The 19,208-nt window shown below is 64.4% G+C and overlaps 6 protein-coding genes and 1 non-coding gene across 7 annotated transcripts; 3 read left to right on the top strand and 4 right to left on the bottom strand.

Annotated features, from left to right (window-relative positions):
- Positions 1-159: 159 nt before the first annotated feature.
- Positions 160-1,980, top strand: Q8F55_003183 (uncharacterized protein; the record flags this gene model as incomplete). Its single annotated transcript, XM_069351731.1, has 4 exons — positions 160-198; positions 230-1,582; positions 1,618-1,842; positions 1,876-1,980. The coding sequence occupies 4 exons, from the start codon at positions 160-162 to the stop codon at positions 1,978-1,980; spliced, it is 1,722 nt and encodes a 573-aa protein (XP_069212117.1).
- A 1,528-nt stretch (positions 1,981-3,508) lies between these two features.
- Positions 3,509-5,467, top strand: Q8F55_003182 (uncharacterized protein; the record flags this gene model as incomplete). The annotated part of the gene is made up of 5 exons (XM_069351730.1): positions 3,509-3,797; positions 3,848-4,087; positions 4,126-4,581; positions 4,625-4,933; positions 4,971-5,467. The coding sequence occupies 5 exons, from the start codon at positions 3,509-3,511 to the stop codon at positions 5,465-5,467; spliced, it is 1,791 nt and encodes a 596-aa protein (XP_069212116.1).
- Positions 5,468-6,805: 1,338 nt separating this feature from the next.
- Positions 6,806-8,282, bottom strand: Q8F55_003181 (uncharacterized protein; the record flags this gene model as incomplete). Its single annotated transcript, XM_069351729.1, has 2 exons — positions 6,806-7,917; positions 7,970-8,282. The coding sequence occupies 2 exons, from the start codon at positions 8,280-8,282 to the stop codon at positions 6,806-6,808; spliced, it is 1,425 nt and encodes a 474-aa protein (XP_069212115.1).
- An 884-nt stretch (positions 8,283-9,166) lies between these two features.
- On the bottom strand, positions 9,167-10,946 carry Q8F55_003180 (uncharacterized protein; the record flags this gene model as incomplete). Its single annotated transcript, XM_069351728.1, has 4 exons — positions 9,167-10,493; positions 10,548-10,594; positions 10,651-10,695; positions 10,749-10,946. 4 exons carry the CDS (start codon positions 10,944-10,946, stop codon positions 9,167-9,169), a joined length of 1,617 nt encoding a protein of 538 aa, XP_069212114.1.
- Positions 10,947-14,020: 3,074 nt separating this feature from the next.
- Q8F55_003179 (uncharacterized protein) lies at positions 14,021-15,776 on the top strand (the record flags this gene model as incomplete). Its single annotated transcript, XM_069351727.1, has 6 exons — positions 14,021-14,267; positions 14,304-14,399; positions 14,431-14,610; positions 14,653-14,829; positions 14,927-15,111; positions 15,147-15,776. 6 exons carry the CDS (start codon positions 14,021-14,023, stop codon positions 15,774-15,776), a joined length of 1,515 nt encoding a protein of 504 aa, XP_069212113.1.
- Positions 15,777-16,445: 669 nt separating this feature from the next.
- On the bottom strand, positions 16,446-16,516 carry Q8F55_003178. Its single transcript has one exon. It is a non-coding gene; the product is annotated as a tRNA-Gly (tRNA).
- A 414-nt stretch (positions 16,517-16,930) lies between these two features.
- On the bottom strand, positions 16,931-18,851 carry Q8F55_003177 (uncharacterized protein; the record flags this gene model as incomplete). Its single annotated transcript, XM_069351726.1, has 2 exons — positions 16,931-17,646; positions 17,693-18,851. The coding sequence occupies 2 exons, from the start codon at positions 18,849-18,851 to the stop codon at positions 16,931-16,933; spliced, it is 1,875 nt and encodes a 624-aa protein (XP_069212112.1).
- Positions 18,852-19,208: the final 357 nt, after the last annotated feature.

Below are 19,208 nucleotides of genomic sequence, written 5' to 3'. Positions count from 1 at the left end.
AACATTACGACATCCTCGACACTGACAAGGGCGCGTAGAGTCGACTCGGTCGACAGCCCAGAGACGGCACAGCCCCGCGCTCGACAAGCGCCGCGTCGTGGCTTGCGCCTGCCAACCTCTCGACTGTCGGTCGATTCGCTCCGCCCCATCGCACTCGCCATGCCATACAACACCTGCGACCGGTGCCGCGGCAAGAAGGTGCGTGCTGCGCCGAGCGAGCTGATACCAGACCCGCTGCATCCCCCTGCCGCCCTCGCCCCGCTGTGCGGCGTGCGCCCGCGCAGGCGCAGAGTGTACCTTCCTCAGGGGGTACAAGAAGGCCGGGCGGCGGAGTAAGCCGGCCGCGTCGGCGTCGGCGTCGGCGTCGGCGTCGGCTTCGCCTGGGCGTGACGCCGACGCCGGCAGGCAGGCCACACCCCCGCCCTGGTCCCCGGCGTTCGCGCTGCCCGCACCGTGGCTCGACCCCGCGCCGCCCGCCCCCGCGCCGCCCGTCTTCCTCGGCCCCGCCCCCGCCCCACCTCCCGCCCCCACGCCCGACTCGCTCACCGAGCTCATCGACGTCCTCGGCGGGCGCGGAAGCGTCGCGACGTCGCCCCTCGCGCGGTCGACCGCCCCCACCGCCCCCACCCCCGCCGCGTTCTCCTCCACAACCCAGATCGAAGACGTCGCGCCCTGGGCCACGGTCAACTTCTTCGTCTCCCTCTGGCTGCGCTACTCGCACTCCCTCTGCCCGCTCGTCCACCGCCCGTCGTTCAGCCAGGCGATCACCATGCGCGACGACCGGCGCGACCGCAACCTCCGCGCCTTCATCCTCGGCGTCGTCTCGTACACCATCGGCCAGTCGCCCCTCAGCCGCATGGAACCCCACTACACGCGCGACGAGCTCGAGCGCCTCCAGCGCCGGTGCCACCGCGCGAGCATGGCCCTGTTGGACCGCAGCTACCGCACCGTCGGGCTGTACGCCGTCGGTACCCTTATCACGGGCTACTTCTGCGCCCAGTCGGTCGGGCAGGTGCACCGCGCCGCCGCGCTGCTCGCCGAGGCGTGCCAGCTCACGCACATCATGCGGCTTCAGGACGAGGGCGAGTGCGCCGACGCGATCGAGCGCGAGCAGCGCAGGCGGGTGTTCTGGCACGTGTACGCCGTCGACATTACCGAGGCCGCGGCGGGCGACGCGATCCACATCAACGCCGACGTCGAGGGCCTGCCGCCGCTCCCGCTGACGGTCGACGACGAGCTCATCACTGCCGCCGGGTCGTTCCCCCAGCCCGAGGGCAAGATGAGCTACCTCACGGGGTTTGTGGCCGTCGTCCAGCTCTGGCCGATACTCTCCCAGTGCATCGTGCGCCACCGGCGCCTGACGCTGAGCCAGCGGTGCGGGCGGGTGCTGGCGCCGGCCGAGGTGGACGCCGAGAGGGAGTGGGTGCGCGGCGCACGCGCAGACGTCGACGTTATCCGCGCGAGCGTGCCGGCTATGCTCTTGGACGGGGGGTACGAATGGGAGGATGAGACCGCGCGCGCGGTCTGGGGCATGCAGCGCGCCAACTTCATCATCACCGAGGCGTCGGTCCGGTTTGCATTGGTAAGCCACCGCCCGGGCCCGCTGACGCCAGCCAGTTCGACTACGACGGCATGCTCGGCCCGATCAGCGAGCAGGAGACGACGGCGCGCACCGACCTCGCAAGGCAGATGTACGACATGCTCGCCGGCATCCCGCTCGACGATTTGGCCGCAAACGGCGAGAGCATCCGCGGCAAGCTGACGCGCATCGTGGTCGCGCTGCTGCGTATACCGGATATGGGGCTGGAGTGGATCAGCACGATCCAGGACTGGTGGACCTTGGTAAGCCGCCGCCGCCGGCCCAGCTCACGCCAGTTCTCGCAGATCAACTTTGTCCAGCTCATTCCGCAGAACCTCTCGTCTGTGCTCGAGAGCCGGCTGCCGAGCCCTGAGCCGCGCGGCGCGCCGCCGGTCGGGTAAGCTGGCCGGCGACACCTCCGGCCCGTATTGTACACTACTCATGTTTGTTGTAGCGGCCCGAGGCCTCTTCGGTGCAAGCTGTCCGTGCAGCCGAGACGGCGTGCTCGGTGACTGGCGTGGCGTCATGCCCCGCCATGTGCTGCGCCGCGCCGCTAGCTGAGGTTGCCGAACCGGCGGCAACGCGGGGCGCTAGTCTGGCGTCGCACAACACGTGCTGCGCAGACGGGCCACCGTTGTTCGAGGACAAGAGCGATTCGAACAACACGTCCGACATGGCAGGCACGCCACAAGCGCAGCAGGGGTGACAGAGCGGTGGTGACACCTGGTTCTAGTCTTACCCGCGCATGACTCACAGCTCCTGATGCGCCGGTCTCGGCCTCCCAGCGACTCGTCCTCCCAGCCTCGTAGCGGACGCCACGCCGCAGCCTGTGCAAGTCACCTCATGCGCCCCGAAGTCCACGCTATCCGGCCTCATCTCGCTTGCCAACCAATACAAATGCGCAGGGGTCGGACAAGGCCGAGTGGGCGAGATTGGGTGACTGCCTCGTGCCTCTGCCGACGTCGACACGCCTCGCTCGGCGATTGCGACGATTGCGACGCCGGCGCGGGGGGTTGCGACATGGCCTGCGTCGCGTCGCGTTTTGCACGCACACACACACGCACGCACGCACGCCGGACGCTCGCCGAGGTGCGGCCCCGTGCACGTGTCGCGATTTGTTGCCTGGCCGCTGGAGCTGATGTTGGTTGGCCGTTCCAGCGTGGTGCGCGGAATGGGGACGTCTGCCGAACAATGCCGCCAGGTGCGGTGATCAAGCAGGAGCAGATGACGATCGCGAGATGTGCGGCAGCCGTCGCCAGATGTGCTGTGCTGCTCGCCATGCTCACGCAGTCGCCGGTGCATGCTTGCGACCAGCACTATCCTCGACGCCATGCACCAAAGCCCACTCAAGATGGGAGACACCGGGTCCGCGATACCAAGTCGGACGAATGTGCCTGGGTCTGCGGCGTCGCGGCGTTCATCGCGTCAACGTCACGCCATTGCCCCTATGTTTCCGTGATTCTTGCTCTTCACGATTCTTGCTCTTGCCGCGTCGTCGTCCATCAACCCCCGTCGTAATGAGCATTAGGGCGGCGCAGAGCAAAACGCAATGGAGCATAGGCCTGTCCTAATGCGGTGCCGGGCCCGGCGCTGGCCAACCCACCCCACCTCCGCCATCACACACGCTGTCGCCATCAGCTCGACATGCGTCCAACGTCCGGCGCTGGCTGTTTCGCTTACCACCGGCCCCCAGAATAGCGCTGCGGGCTTGGCGTGCTCGCTATCCCATCTCGCGCTACGGCGGCATGGCGGCATGGGCAATTGGCGTGGTGGGGGGGGGGGGGGGGCTGGTCCGGTTGGAGCGACCACGGCAGAGCCACCGGCCTGTGTGGCTCGCTGGGCTGCCTCTCTGCGCGCTATAAGACCTCGGGGGCCTTCCTCTAGACCCCACCAAACACGCAAGCACACGACCACACGACCACCACGACCATGGGCCGCGCATCCAGTGAAAAGTCCGGCTACAGCGCCGGCGGCGCCGCCGACGAGCTCGCCTCCGTCCCCGTCCTCGCCACGAGCATTGCCGGGCCCCGCGAGTTTGTCGAGAAGGGCGGCCGTACCTACGTCGGCGAGCAGGGAGGCAACGGCGCCCAGGCGACGTACCAGGAGGCGCATGGCGCGCCGGTCGAGAAGGAGAACCCGCTGGGCTACAACGTCGGGTGGTGGACGACCCTGTTCCTCAACATCTCGATGCTGATCGGCACGGGTATTTTCAGCACTCGTGAGTCGGCCATGGGGCTGGGGGCTGCCGACTGCCGGCTGACGACGCAGCCGCAAACATCCTCAAGGGAACCGGGTCCGTCGGCCTCGCCCTCATCTACTGGGTCATCGGGCTGCTCATCTCGCTGGCCGGCATCTCGGTCTACCTCGAGTTCGCGTCCTACTTCCCGTCGCGCTCCGGCGCCGAGGTCGTCTACCTCGAGCAGGCGTACCCCAGGCCCAAGTACTTTTTCCCCATCGCGTTTGCGTTCCAGACGGTCGTGCTGTCCTTCTCTTCGTCCAACGGCTTTGGTGAGTCGCGAGTTGTTTGTGGCAGCTGACCCGCCCAGTCGTGGCCCAGTACATCTTCCGCTTGACAAACCGCGCTGGCCGGGACTGGGAGGTGAAGGGCGTGGCAATCGCAAGCCTGACGCTCGTGTGCGTCATCATCCTCCTGTCCAACCGTGTGTCGATGCACCTCATCAACGTCCTCGGCGTCGTCAAGGTCGCCACGCTCCTCTTCATCTCCTTCTCGGGCTTTGCCGTCCTCGGCGGCGCCTTCCCCAACAAGGTCAAGGACCCCAAGCACAACTTCCGTAACGGCTTCGAGGGCACCTCCAAGGACGGGTACAACCTGTCGAACGCGCTCGTGTCCATCATCTTCTCGTACGGTGGCTTCAACAACTCGTTCAACCTCGCAAACGAGGTCAAGAACCCGATCCAGACGATCAAGCGGACCGCCAACACGGCCGTGACGGTCGTGTTCGTGCTCTACTTCCTCGTCAACATTGCCTACTTTGCGGCCCGTAAGTCGTCCCCTGTTTGCCCAGGCCCAACTCACACACCCAGTCCCCAAGGACACGATCCTCCACTCGAACCAGATCACGGCGACCCTCTACTTCCAGACCCTGTTCGGCGCCAAGGCCGCAAAGGGCCTCACCATCCTGCCCATCCTCTCGGCGTTTGGCAACATCCTCGCCGTCATCATCGGCCACTCGCGCGTCGTGCGCGAGATCGGTCGCCAAGGCGTCCTCCCCTGGCCCGCATTCTTCATCACCACCAAGCCCTTCGGCACCCCCGGCGGCGCAGTCTTCATCACCTGGTTTGTGTCCATCATCATGATCATCATCCCCCCCGCGGGCAACGCCTTCAACTTTAGTAAGTCGACTGTCAGTGGCAGGAGCTCACCACGTAGTCACCGCACTCCAGAACTACCCCTCGTCCTTCTTCCTCGCGCTCATGACGTTCGGCCTCTTCCTCGTGCGCCGCAACCGCAAGCGCCTCGGCCTCCCCAAGACAGAGTACCGCTCGTGGACGTTTGTCGCCCTGTTCTACCTCGCGGCCAACATCTTCCTCATCATCATGCCCTGGGTCCCGCCCAAGGCCGGCATCAACGCGTCGTCGTTCAACTTCTTCTACGCCGCCTCGTCGCTCACCGGCCTCGGCTTCATCTTCCTCTGCTTCCTCTACTACCTCGTCTGGACGCAGATCCTCCCCAAGATCGGCAAGTACCAGATCCGCCAGGCGGTGGTCACGCTCGACGACGGCTCCATCACCCACAAGCTCCTCAACATCCCCAACGACAAGATTGACGAGTGGGACAGGAAGCACGACCCGGCCGGCCACTCGGTCGACTCGGGCTCGGTCGCCGAGTTCCGCATCCCCGACGAGGACGAGGAGCACAAGGTGTAGGGGTTGGGTGGGTAGCTGCGGCGCTTCAGTTTGTTAGGCTTGCGTGTATGCAGGTTGTTTATAGGCTTGGGTGTGTGAGCGAGGTGTGAGCAAAGGTGGCCGTGAGGGCGGTGAGCAGCGGTGGCAGTGAGCTAGGTGAGGGCGGCGTGGCAGTGAGGTAGGTGAGCGCGACAGCGTAGTGCCCACACGAGCGCTTCTTATACCACCCTCACCTGCCTGCATCCAGTCAACCGAGGTGGAAAAGATCGTCGGGTCCCCATCGCATCATGTCGCAGCAGCTCGCGGCATCTCGCGCCATCGCCTGGCTCGGTCCACACCGAGGTTATCGCCACCCGCGGCGAACACGGTTCAGGGGCTGTGGGTGTCGTCAACCTTTATCAACCGTATACTCTCACTATAGCCCAAGTGCATAGCTAGTGCATAGGACGTCGATAGAGCCGGGGCAAGAGCCGGGCACGCGCCGCCGCGTGCCCGGTTGGCGTGGGCGCCGCCCGTGTCCCACACCATCTGGCACTACCCGCCCCTATACTCCCACCCGCTCCTGATACGAAGCTACAGTTTGCTCACGCGCCCCGTGGCGGGTGAGCAAACTGGAGCAGCGTACCAGGCAGCGGGCGGCGCCGCGTCCCAGGTTGTGCCTCATACCAATCTGGCCCAACTTATACCTCGCTCAAGACGGCGTCGGCGGCAAATTTAGCGATAGTCCAGTCAACCGAGGACCCACACAATCACCAGGACCGTGAGGCCGTGATCTGCGCGTTGATACCTGGACGCGTCGCGTCAGTCGGCGCGGCGAGCTCACTGGCGAGGGTATCGGTTGCGCCGTCCCTGAGACGTTCGGTCAGCGCCGTCGACGCCTCGGTCGGCTTTCAAGAGCAAGAGGTGCATGCGTGCTTTGTCGTGTCGGCACGGCGTGCTTATGTAGTCTTGTTGGTGCAGCCCCCTCGACTCGACCACGCCACTGTCCGATTCGAGCGCCTGACTCGACTCGGACGGCCGATGTGCCACAGGATGGGTTCGACTCGGACGCGGAAATGTCAGCCGACCATGCGGCGAGCAGCATGAGCTGAGTATCGAGCATCTCCCGCGGCGCACGTGGGTATCAAGTTGCATGGGTGTGCTACAGCTCGTAAGGCAGCGCGCGGCCCAAAACCCAACGGGGTTTCTACCCCGGGGCGGGTGGCTCAGTCGGTAGTTGAAAGCTACGATTGTTTCGACCAGGTCCGGGGCCACAGATAGAACGGCGGTTCGAGCCTGACTGTGGCCTGACATCCAAGCGGGGATACAACTGGGAGGCGAGCTCTTTTTGCTCTGAGACATCATGTTCGCTTTCACCCTCTACCCTGTCTTGGCCTTCATGTTCTTCCACAGCGTGAGGGAGAGCACGACGCCGACGCCGACAAAGGCAATCTGGCAGCCGATGTAGCCCAGCATGCCGATCTTGACGCCCGATCCGCCCCACACGGCGCCGGCCACACGGCCGACGTAGATGCTCGCCTGGATCATGAGGCTGATCCGCCCGTTCCACTCGCCCGGCAGCTGCTTGGAGAGCAGCGCGATCGTGACCGTGGTGGCGAGGTTGAACCCGAGCGCGACGAGGAACCACGCGATGAAGAACGAGCCGTAGTTGACCTTCTTCGTCGCGATGATGGCCATGGCGATGAGCAGCCCTATCAGGCCGATACCCGTGCCGAGCACGAGCGTGTGCCGGTCCTGCACCCGCCGCGCGTAGTACAGATTCAGGAGGAGGAACGGGAGCGCACACGCGCCGCCCAGCGCGATCATGTTGCCCGCGGCGAACGGGCTGAAGTGGAACGGGTTGGCTGGCGCGTCGGACGCCGTAAACACCGGGATGTTGGCCTCCCACGCGCCGAGGATGAAGAAGCACACCATGGCGAACCAGCACATTGTGAATGTGACGCCGGCCTGCTGCGGCGTGAGGCGGTGCGCCGGGGGCGGGGGGACGAGGGCGGAGGCCGAGGCCGTGGCGGAGGGCGTGGCCGAGGCGTCGTGCTCGACGTCGGCGGGGACTTGGGCCAGCTCGATAGGCGCCTCAGTCGCCCTCGGCACGTCGATAAACCACACCCGCACGGCGACCCAGAACCCGGCCCACACAGCAGCCATGACCCACCCCGGCGCCGTGAACCCGTTGAACACTTTGCTCTCGTGGTTGATCTTGGACAGCAGCCCGCCGACGAACGGGCCAAACGAGAAGCCCACGGCCTGCCCGAGCACCTGCCACCCCGCGAGCGTGGTGCGCCGGCGCACGCCCACGATCCGCGGGTCAGAGCAGTAGCGCTTGACGTACATGAAGAACGTCCAGCCCACGCCGCAGACGAGGCGGCCGATGAGGATGAGGTAGAGCCAGTTGGCGGCGTAGGCGAGGCCGTACAGCGCCATGCCGAGAACGGTGCACCCGCACGCGATGTGCAGCGGGCGGGTGTAGGCGCCTGTGATGTGAGCTTAAGCAGCGCGGAGGAGGCAGCGGAGGAGGCAACACACCCTGGTCAAAGGCCATCATAGGCAGCACGGAGAGCAGGCTCGCGACGACGGGAATGCCGAGCACGAGGCCGCCGAACGTCGCCGTGCCCCCCAGGAGCTGGGCGTACTCGTTGGCCGAGGGCACGACGATGAACGACGAGATCTGCATCAGCGTGCCGGCGAGGAGGATGATGACGAGGGACGGGGTCGGGGGCAGGATGAGCTCGTCGCTCGTCGCTCGCGGGGCTGGGGGGACGACGGCGTCCGCCTTTGGCCCCCGCTCCTCGGGCGACGTGAGCCCCGCTAGGTCGAGCGCCGTCGTCGTGCCTGCCATTGCCAGGTTGGATGGAGAGACGTCACAAAGTCGGAGGGGGTTTATCTCGTTGGAGTCGCCGCGGGTGAGCTTAATCGCCGAGTCGATATTTCGGGGTCTCCGCGTCGCGAGACTTAGCGAGCGCAGCCACACAACATTCTAGAGCATCCGAGCTCGTGGGACGCAACCAGATTAGCAATCACGGTGCGCGGAGTCCTCGGGGCCAGTGAGGAGGCAATTGGAGAGGCCCCAGCACGCCGCAGTCGACGCGCGAGCATGCCCCGAAGTTGGTGGACGCGCCGTCCACTCGCACCCTACCTCCGTCCACTCACGTCCAACGCCCAAGCCGCACGGCCAAGGTGCTCGGCGTCGGATGTGGCTCGTCGCTCTGTTACGTGGCACATCGTACAATGAACGTTGAGCAATTGAGCAACGACTCGCCCCGCCATGACCTCACCACACCTCACCCATCTCTCAGACACCGATCCGAGCTCGGCGGGGGGGGGGCAGCCGCGGCCAGGCTCCGACCGGCGGCTCGGCGCCACCAATGGGCCGCCCCCACCCTCCCCCACCCCCGACGGCCTTTGACCGACGACCACACCGAGCAACCCTGCCGGCCCTGTGAGCCCTGTGCGCATCAGTCCCGAGCATTCTGAGCACGACATTTCCCTCGGCGTCTTGGGCGCTGCGCACGGACTGAGCTTAAAGATCCGCGGGCCGTCGGGACGGATAAGAACGGGTAGTGCCGACAGTGAGTTGTGTGTGACGGTGAGTAGCGCACGACCGTTTTCTCGCGGTGACGAGCCGACCGGCTCGTCCAGTCGCATAACTCTGCACTGGGCAGCACACTATAACTGCGCCTGGCGGCGGTCAAGACTATGGTTACAGTTGGCATATAGAGCAGCCTAGAGGGCGGCCTTTCCGCGCGACTCGAATGGCATGAGGAGGACGAGGACACCACCGAGGATGAAGAGGGCGCCCGAGACGTAGACTGGTGCCGGCGTGTTCTTGGGCGCGAACGCCATGATCAGAGGCGCCATGATACCAAAGATACGGTTGGCCGACGCGGTGAGCGCGTTGCCCGTGCCGCGGTTGGCAGTCGAGAAGAGCTCGGGCGTGTAGGCGTAGAGGACGGCGTACATGACGCTCGAGAAGAAGTTGTAGGCGCAGTTGTAGCCGAGGAACGCGTCGGCCGTCTTGGCCGTGGTGCTGACATAGAGGAAGACGCCAGTGAGGATGGCCGACGCGGCAAGGATACCCTTGCGGCCAACACCGGGGACCTCGGAGAAGATGGCGCCGACAATGGCACCGGGAATACCCAGGACGGCGATGATGAGCGTGTCGCGGTAGTTGCGGGCGACCGAAGTAGGCACATTGTTGAACTCGCGGCTGCCGATGATCGAGGGCAGGAAGGCATTGTAGAGGGGGTAGCCGAGGCCGATGAAGGCCCAGACAGCGATGATGAGGGTGGTCGAGTAGGCCATCTTCTTGGTCTTGAACACCTGCCTGACGTTGTCAAGGTTGACGTTCTGGAGTTCACGCTTGAGCGTGTCGGCAGCCGAAGTAGGGGGAACGTAGTTGGGGGGCTCGCAGGCCTTGAGGTCGTCGAGCGTGAGGGTCGACTCCTTGCCGTTACGGCGAGCGACCTCGTGGACGATCTGGACGGCCTCCTCGTCCTTGCCCTTGCCCATGAGGTACTTGGGCGACTCGTAGATGGTGAAGAAGATGAAGCGGGTGACGAACATGAGGAGAGTGATGCCACCCATAGCGATAACAAAGTAGCGCCAGCCCATGTTCTTTGAGCGGGTGCAGGTGCCCTCGTCGGCGTCGGCTTTCGTGCAGGTCTTGTGACCAAGCAGAGGCCACGCGATGAGGTTGGCAACGACCTGGGCGACGGCCCAGTCGAGTGAGAGGACGGTCAGGAGGTACTGGTGCGATCCGGGGAGGAACTCGAGGAAGACGGCAGAGTCGACGGGAAGGTTACCACCCACGCCGAACGACCAGAAGGCAGCGAAGACACCAGCGGCGGCAAAGTTTGGCGAGCCCGCGGCGATGAGGCCCCAGACAGCAGTGACACCGAGCGTAAGGTTGAAGGCCTGGCGACGACCGAAGATGTCGCACCCAAAGCCCCAGAAGAGGGCGCCGGCCAGAAGACCGATGTTTTGGGCGAGGGTAAGCATAGGAGGGTACTTGGGGCTGAACTCCTTTGCGATGGCGGGGAGGATGAGCGAGCTAGAGGGAGTGGTCAGCGCCTGCGCCACCTCGGTTCATGTCCGCTCGACTCACGTCGTGATGGGCCACATGTTGTCCGATGCCCAGCCGAAGCCGACAACCTGTGCGTGTGAGCCACGGATACAACTGGCCCCTGGCCACTGCACACAGCACTCACGATGAACAGCTGCCATTGGTACCAGCCCATGCCAATGTCCTGGATCTGCGCAGTGTGTTAGTGCGGGGACTGGGCGCACACGCCAGTCGGGCACATACCGCATCGTTGAGCACACGAGCCTTGGCCTCGTACACGGGGTCGTAGGTGCCCTTGGGGATGGTCGTCTTTCCGTCGTCGACAACGACGACGGTCGCATCGTCGTCGGTCGCGTAGCCCAGGCTGTCGCGCTTCTTCTCCTGCTCGGCGGCGGGGGCGCCGGGCTCAAGGTGGTCGTGCTTCTCCGGTGTGGTCGACATGGCTGCGAGGCTGCAGTGGTTGTTGGGGGATGCGAACAGGAATGTGCGGCTGGTCGCAATATAAACCAATTTAGCGCACTGGGCTCAAGTTTGCAGCTCTTTGCTGGGTCTGCTGGATACCAGAGGTCGGTGGTCGTGGCGGCCTGGGCTGGGCTGGCGACGGTCCTAGATAATCGGCGTGTTGGCTACCCTGGGTGTCTACGGCAGGTCGTCGGGATCAGAGGGCGTGTGCCGGCGGCGGCGTGTGCTTCGGATTGCGCGCGTGCACGGGTTGCACGAGGGGGGATATCAAAGTGGGGCGTGTTGGCGGAGGCGGGGGGCGGCCCTTCGTCGATGTGGTGTGATGCTGTATAAGAATGGCGTGCTGTTGCGAGTTGGCGTTGGATGGTGTGATATCCCAGGCTTGAGGGCTGTAGCCAAACGAGATAGCGTCATCGAGAGCTGGAGCGAGCAGCAGAGCCGGCAGGTGCGTTCAGGTTCAAGGGTCGGTCGTCGGTGCTGGCGCTGGCGCTGGTTGCCTGCCCCTCTTGGGTTCGGGCTGTTTGTCGGCACCGCAGCAGCGCTCGTCGTACTGCGGGCGGCATGGTTGCCGGAAGCATGCACACGGGCGTGCGCCGTCTGCTCTCCGATGCACTTGAAGGCCGGCGGAGGTGACAGAAGGGGCGATAAGTGAGCACCAGTGTCAGACGTAAGCTGCGCTGTTGTGATGCGTGTGATGCGCCAGGTCAGCCGTCTGTGCCTGCTCCAGCGTCAAGATTAGCTTGGGCTCCTGCACCGTCAGCGCTCTCGACGAGCCATCAGCACCGAGGCATTGTTGACATGAAAGGTGCAGGGTTGGGTTCGACTCACGTGGTGACACCTGAAAGCGCTCATTCCTCTGCTCCCATGCCGCCATGTGGTGCGACTCGGTCCTCGTTTCTCAATGCCAAATCTGTAAACCAAAGACGTCAGCGTTTCAGAAATCGGTCCGCCCATAGGTCGGGTCGCCGACAGTGTGGTGAAGCTGGGAAAGTGCGCGCACGACGTGGCTGCAGAGCCGAAGTAGCACCGGATTCCAGGATCTAGCTCGAGAGGAGCAGGAGCAGAGGGCAGCTCGCGAGGTGCGGCTCGCAAGCCGCAGACTAGAGTCCTGGTAGTCGTCGGGTGTCCCTACCTTGTCCTGGTTGTTGTCTTGGCCAAGGCAGCCAGAGCAGCATCGTCATGTCGCGTCAACCAGACCGAAGGCCATGCAAGTGAGGCAAGCCCCCCCATCTCCTAGTCGGTCCGACGGTATGCACGCCGCAGTCGGGGCGTCGCCCGCTCCGACATGCCCGCAGACAAGGCCAGCCAGGCCAAGCCAGGCAGGCCGTAGATCGGTCCTAAAGTTTGCTATGTAGCCTCGCTTGGATGAACGCGGAGGGGGGATATTGGATAAGCACCGCTCACGCCACCGACGTCGTGGCGGGTTTGCACTGGGCCCCGCTGGCGATCTACAATGACCTGCGAGGCATGCGCGCGTCCGGTGCGGGTCGCGTGCATCAGAATTCGGAGTCGCAGCCAGTGTCGACTGCTGTCGACATTGACGCGGGGCAGGCTCGGCCGCGGTCGCCGTATGGACTGGCCATCACGCAGCCAGCCAGCCTCGGCAACTCGGCGGGGCAATGTCTGTGCCGCTCGCCAAAGCCATGTCGCCAGCCACCGCCGCGGCGGTGCTATGCAATTACAACGCCCACCACCCCTCCGAAACTGGTTAGTATCGCCCACGCCGAGGCTCTAGCAGTCGCAACAACGGCCCAGGAGAGTGAATGAATGGGAGAAGGCAAGATGGTAGATGTCGGGAGCGTGGGAAGTAGGCACTGGTGGTTGCTCCACGATGCTGAATAGGCATGGGAAGCTGCCACGCCTATTGCTGCCAGGCTCGACACCCGCCTACGAGTTGTGGCTACACCTGCCACGCTCATGCAAAGGATGAAACCGGGTCGACACCATCCGAAGAGCCCACCACGTCGACCTGCTCAAACGCCGCAAGCGAGGGGACGTCTCGACGCCATGCCGCCGGTAGCATCCACCACGAGCCCTGCCGCCTCGCTCCTATACCCCGTATCCAATATCCCTGTCGATGTTGGACATTGCGGCGGTTTCAAACGGGCATACTGCCTCATTGCAGATAACAGATTAGCACACTCGGCACGTTCCGAGCAGCCAGTCACGTCGGGAGTTGTTGACGCGACCTGTCGTGACTCCGCGACGCGTTGCTGATCGCGCGAGTCTGTATTCCGAACAGCTTGGGTGCGAGATCGGCGTCGTGTGTGCCTGACTCGGCGCTTGGACAGCGGGATCGCATGGTGCATGCATACGCGGTCGGAGGTCGGTGCCGCCTTGTTGTGGTGCGAGGAGAGGATCGCATGTGGGATATGCCGGTGGTGGCAGGTGTCGGGGTGAGGAAGCCCCATCTGAACGAGTCTGTCTTGCTGTCCTGGTTTCCTGCCCACGAGTCTACCATCACAGCTAGATGGACTGCTTCGCCGCTACTCAACTCTGTGCCAGTCTGGTCGTCAACATCGTGTCGCCGACATCCCGCTGGGCTTGAGCAGAAGCACCGGGTCGGCGGGGGTGAGTAGCGTAGGCCCGAGAGCACCATTGATCCGGGACCGGCGGGGTAAGCAAGGGCAGCTCGGTGAGGAAACAGACCGCCCAGGACCGAGGACGCTCACCGAGGGTGCCGAGGCGGTGATGGGGTGGTTTGCGATGGTGTGGCCGCGGAGTTGGAGGCAGCCTGTGTGGCGCTAGGCGCCGACCACCACACAGTCATTGGTGTGCAGCAGTAAAGATCACTCAACTTCACCCCGCCGTTCTCGTCATCGCGCTCAGCCTCACGCATGCACGGCGGGCACGACTCCAGCTGAGGACAATCACTCGCGCTGATTACTGTGCAAGAAGCCAGCAAACCCCGATAAAGTGGGGATTGTGGGTGGAGCTCGATCACGAATGACCCATCGGCCTTGTCCGCCGGCCCGAAGAACCATTCAATCGCGGAGCTCGCATCTCTCATCCGCTCTTCCAACCTCGCAACTCAGAGGGCGCCATCTACTAACATGACTCGGGATCTTGATCCCCCCACACCGGGATCCTCGAGCGAGCGCACGCCCCTGCTCGCCGGCACGCCCCTCAAGCCCGGCACCCCGGTCGACCGGCACCTGGCCATCCAGCTCCCGCCCTCGCTTGTCGGGTTCGACGATGCCGCCCTCGAGCGCATGGATCGCAGCGTCACGCGCAAGGTCGACACCCTCCTCCTGCCGATCCTCATCGTGCTGTACATCCTCAACTTTATCGACCGCAACAGTGGGTTTGCTGCTCCGGCGTCGCTGACCCCTCCAGATGTCGCGACGGCCAACATTGGGGGCATGACACTCGACCTCGGCATGAGCTCGACCGACTTCTCGACGGCCGTGGCCGTCCTCTTCATCAGCTACAGTGCGTGCAGACTCGTACCCGCTGACGCCAGTCTCGTTCCAGGTCCCGTCCAACATCATCGCGGCACGGACGTCCCGCCCCGGGATCTACATCTGCATCATGTGCGCGCTGTGGGGCGCCGTGTCGGCGTGCACGGGCGCTGTGCGGAGCTTCCGCGGTCTCGTGGTGTGTCGCCTCCTGCTCGGGGTCACCGAGGCCGCGTTCTTCCCAGGTATGTCGAGGTACTCACCCGGAACGCCCCCCTGACCCCCAGGCGCAATGTTCCTCCTCACGCTCTTCTACACCAAGAAGCAGATGGCACTGCGCGCGGCCATTCTTTACACCGGCTCGCAGTTTGGTAATGCATTCGGAGGGCTCTTCGCCCTCGCGTGCATGCAGCTGGAGGGATACCGGGGGCTGCGTGGCTGGCGCTGGCTCTTTATTGTCGAGGGTGAGTACCGTCGTCCGCATCCTTCCAAGGCAGCTCCCTCGCTTGCAGTAGCCCCGAGCATGAGATCGCCCCCCCCCCCCCCCTTGCTAACCCACAGGCCTCCTCACCGTCGCCGCGGCGTTCGTCTTCGCGCTGATCATCCCCAACCGCCCCGAATCGTTCGGCTGGCTCACCGAAGTCGAGCGCGACCGCCTCCAGTATGTCCTCGAGAAGGACCGCTACACCAAGGACGCGGGGGACGAGATTGGAGCCTGGGACGCATTCAAGCTCGCCGTGACGGACGTGAGCGCCGCTACTGGGACAACGCTGACCCGCAGGCCAAGGTCTGGTTCGTCGCCGCGGCCCTGACGTGCAACTACATCGCGTCGGGCGTGGTCAACTTCTTCCCGATGGTGGTCAAGGGGCTAGGCTGCAGCGACACGGTCACGCTGTGGCTCACGTCGCCGCCGTACCTCCTCTGCGCGGTCGTCATATCCGTCGTCGGCTGGCACTCGGACAAGGTGCAAGAGCGGACGATGCACGTCGTCGTCTCGTTCGTCGTGTGCATCGCAGCGATGAGCCTAGCGCTCGCGACCACGTCGTTCGCCCCGCGCTATCTCGCCATGATGATCATGCCGTCGTCCTTCTACTCGGCGTCGATCGTCATGCTCTCGTGGATGTCGTCGAGCATCGTCGGCCCGTCAGTCAAGCGCGCCATCGCCATCGCGCTCATCAACTCGATCGACAACTCGCCCAATGTGTGGACACCGTACCTCTACTTCGACCCGCCGCGCTACACGGTCGCGTTTATCGTCAACCTCGTCGCGTCGGTCGCGCTCATCGTCGTCGTGCTCGCCAAGCGGCGGTATCTCGTCCAGCAGAACCGCAAGCTCGACCGAGGCGAGGACCTGGGGCCGAACGGGCCGACCCGGGTACAGATAGAGGCTGGGTTCAGGTTCCAGCTGTAGAGGGAGGGGTGCGGCACATAACGCATAGATGTACACTACTTGACGGTCATGGTACGAGACAGAGGTGGCTCGAAGGCCAGAAGGGAAGAACGCATGGACAGTGCTACCAGTCCAGGGGTCGCGAGTTGGAGACCCGCGGGCATCAGTCGCCGGAGACGGAGATCATCGCACAGTATTTAGGAGGGGAAGACGTGTACGTCGGGGGCCGCGCGGTCGATCGGACGTGGCCCCGCCCCCCCGCCGGGGACAGCGCCAAGACCGGGCGGAGGCCCGGCGCCCGACCAACCCTCCCCTTGACGGTCACGGGGCCGCCTCCAGCGCAGCAGCTAATGGCGAGTGGCCTCGGCCTCGCGGAGGGGGGGCACGGCAACGTGCATTGCCGTGACTCGGGGCAACGTCGTCGCCGTGTCGAGCGGGGCACCCGGCCGCTCGCGTGCTCGTCGCGCCACACTCCCATCCGGTCTAAGCGAGGCAGGTGGGCTCCTCTCCTTGTACCTTAGGGAACGGGCCGACGCGAGCGTGCTGTGTGGCATGCGTGGTTGGGAGTTGCGACTTGTCTCTTGCGGATGCGCGACGCAGAGCGTTGCGGCAGGGGGCTGGTCCGAGCGGTGCGAGCGAATAAGGCGGCGCGGCCGCCAAAACGGAACTGCTCCTCGCAGCTCCTCGCTCTACACTGTAAGGGAGTCGAACCCCTGCCGCGTCGATGGCAACGACGCATGATACCGTTTCACCAACAGTGTTGCGGTGCTTGATCGGTCGGCGGGTGGATGCTGAGTTGGTGGGGTGGCGCCGTGGGTTTCCTTGGTGGCTGCCACCACTTGCCCGACTTCGCGTTCCTTGGGAGGCTGAATTGCTGCTTTAGTCTGGGTTGCTTCCGCGCGTAGTAGAGGGTCGGCGGGGTGCTTGCACTTTCTGGATGCCTAGAGTCGCGTTGGTGGGCTTGCGCGATGGGCTCAGACGGTCGGTGTGGCAAGTGGCACCGAGCAGCAGCCCGAGCAGCCCGACGTTAGCACCACCCTCAGCACGCCCGACAGCGAAAGAATAGGTCACTTGACTGCATACTGCCTACTGCCACCACCCCACCGACTGTCAAACTTGAACCAATCCTTGTCAACTAGCTTGCTTCGGACACACACTACACTCGCACCCCCTCCCTAGTGAGCGGCACCAGCCGTCATCGCGGCGTAGCCCTCCTCCTTCTCGATACCGCCAATCTCCTCGAGGTTGTACAGCGGCTCGAGGTGCGCGTCCTTCTGACGGAGGATGTAGCGCTTGATGAACCACGGGAGCCACTCGGTGCCCTGGTACTTGGCGTGGCGGGACATGGGGACGCCGAAGACGTAGTCGAGCTCCTCGAGTGTCAACTGCTTGGTTTCCGGGAGGAAGAAGAAGATCAAGACAAAGGCGACCATGTTGAGTCCGGCGTAGAAGCAGAACGCGCCCGTAGGCCCCATGGCGTGCTTCATAGGCGGCCAGGTCATGGCGAGGACCGAGGCCCAGAAGAAGCAGGTGGCGACGGCCCAGCCCATGCCGACCTCACGGTGGGTGATGGGGAAGACTTCGGCCGAGTAGGCGAACGGAACGGGGCCCTCGCCGACCGAGTAGAACATGGCGAAGATGTAGATGAAGAGCGCGACCAGGCCGAGCTTGACCTTGGGCTCCTTGATGAGGAAGCAGAGACCAGCAGCGAGCAGGGTCCAGGCCATGTTGGGGAAGGTCGAGAGCAGGAGGTTTCGGCGGCCGAACGTGTCGATGGTGAAGATGGCGGGGATGGCGAAGAGGAAGTTGACCAGTCCGAAGCCCCACGAGGCGAGGAGACACTGGAGGGTGCCAAAGTTGGCCTCTTTGAAGACGGACGACGAGTAGAAGGCTGGGGGGTTAGTGGGTGAAGCGAAGTTGCACACGACCCAGCTCACCAATGATGTTGATGCCGCACATCTGCTGGGCAAGCATCACGACGAACGAGGCACCAGTGGCGCGGCGGACACGGGGGATGGTGAAGAGCTGGCCGAAGCGGGTGAAGACGTTGGAGTTGCCGACGGCGTTGTACTCCTCGACGAGCTGGCGGTGGACGTAGTACAGGTCACGCGCGGCCTGGATGGGCGAGTTGCGGAGACGCAGCAGGGACTTGTAGGCCGCCTGGTACTTGCCCTTCTTCATGAGCCAACGGGGCGACTCGGGGCAGAAGTAGACGCCAAGGAGGAGGGGCACGGCGGGGATGAAGGCCGAGCCGAGCTGGAGACGCCAGGCGATCTTGCCAACATTGTACACGGCGAGATTGGCGCTGAATCCGAGCAGGATACCGAATGCAGTCCAGAGCTGCCATGACATGACGAGGCCGCCACGAACCGAGGCGGGGACGTTCTCGGCATTAAACACGGGCACGGTGGCAGCCTTGAGACCCATGCCGATGCCCATGAGGAGACGGCAGGCGAGGAGCTGCTGCCAGTTCTGAGTCAAGGCCGAGCCGATAGGAGTGAGCATGCAGAAGATGGCCGAGAGGAAAATTGTGCCGCGGCGTCCGAGCCAGTTGTTGACGGGGTCGTTGAGCCAGCAGCCAATGAACGAACAGCCGATGTACGGGCCAGCGTTGACGAGGCCGACGATCCACGAGTTGCGGTCGCTGCCGGTCTCGCCCTCGGGGATACCGAACTCGTGCGGGAACGAGAGGTTGGCGCCGTTCGAGCCAGTCTGGTCCCAGCCCTGCACGGCCGCACCGATACTGGCCAGCACGACGGTCATGACGAGCGCGCGCGGCTGGCTCCACTTGTGCGTCGTCTCGCGGCGCAGCCAGTACTTGTCGTCCTCGTCGAGCTCGGGGTACGTCTCGAACGCGTGGGGGTTCTGGCCGATGAGGGCGCCCTTCTTGAAGACGGCGACGTTTTCGGTGAAGCCCTTGTCGCGGCAGAAGACCTCGACGTCCTCGAACAGCTCTTCCTTGGGGATGCCGAAGAGCGGGTTCTGGATCTTGGCCGACATGTTCATGTTCATGTTGTTGACGAGCTCGTCCTCGCGGCGCGAGCGCGTGCGCGCCGCCTCGAGGTGCTTGGGGTCGGTCTTGTCGTCGTAGGACATTTGGCGGAGGTGGTGGGGTAGTGTTGTGGCCCACGGGGCAGCTGCGCGCCTTTATATGTCCAGTGGCTGGCCCGCCACTTGCTCCAGTTTGGAGACTTGGAGACCCACTCGGCCCCCGTCAGTGCGAGTTGATTGCGGGTCGTGCTCGTCCGACCATCCCCAGCGGGCGACGAGGGGCAAACCATCCCTTGCTCTCGTCACGAAGGGCTTCGCACGATCCGAACAGGCGGCCGCGGCCATGTCCCGGCGGTACTCGACCCGCCTGACCACGCCTCCTGCCCCAGGGGCTTGACCTGGTGAAACGGGTAAACAGTGGAGTCGGTACTCTGCAGTGGTGAGTCGGCTCGGCGGTCGCTC

This window comes from Vanrija albida (assembly GCF_041260175.1).
Source record: "Vanrija albida strain AlHP1 chromosome Unknown contig_2, whole genome shotgun sequence".
Lineage (NCBI taxonomy): Eukaryota > Fungi > Basidiomycota > Tremellomycetes > Trichosporonales > Trichosporonaceae > Vanrija > Vanrija albida.
Note: the sequence above shows the minus strand (reverse complement) of the source record. Positions and strands in the feature narration are given on the sequence as shown.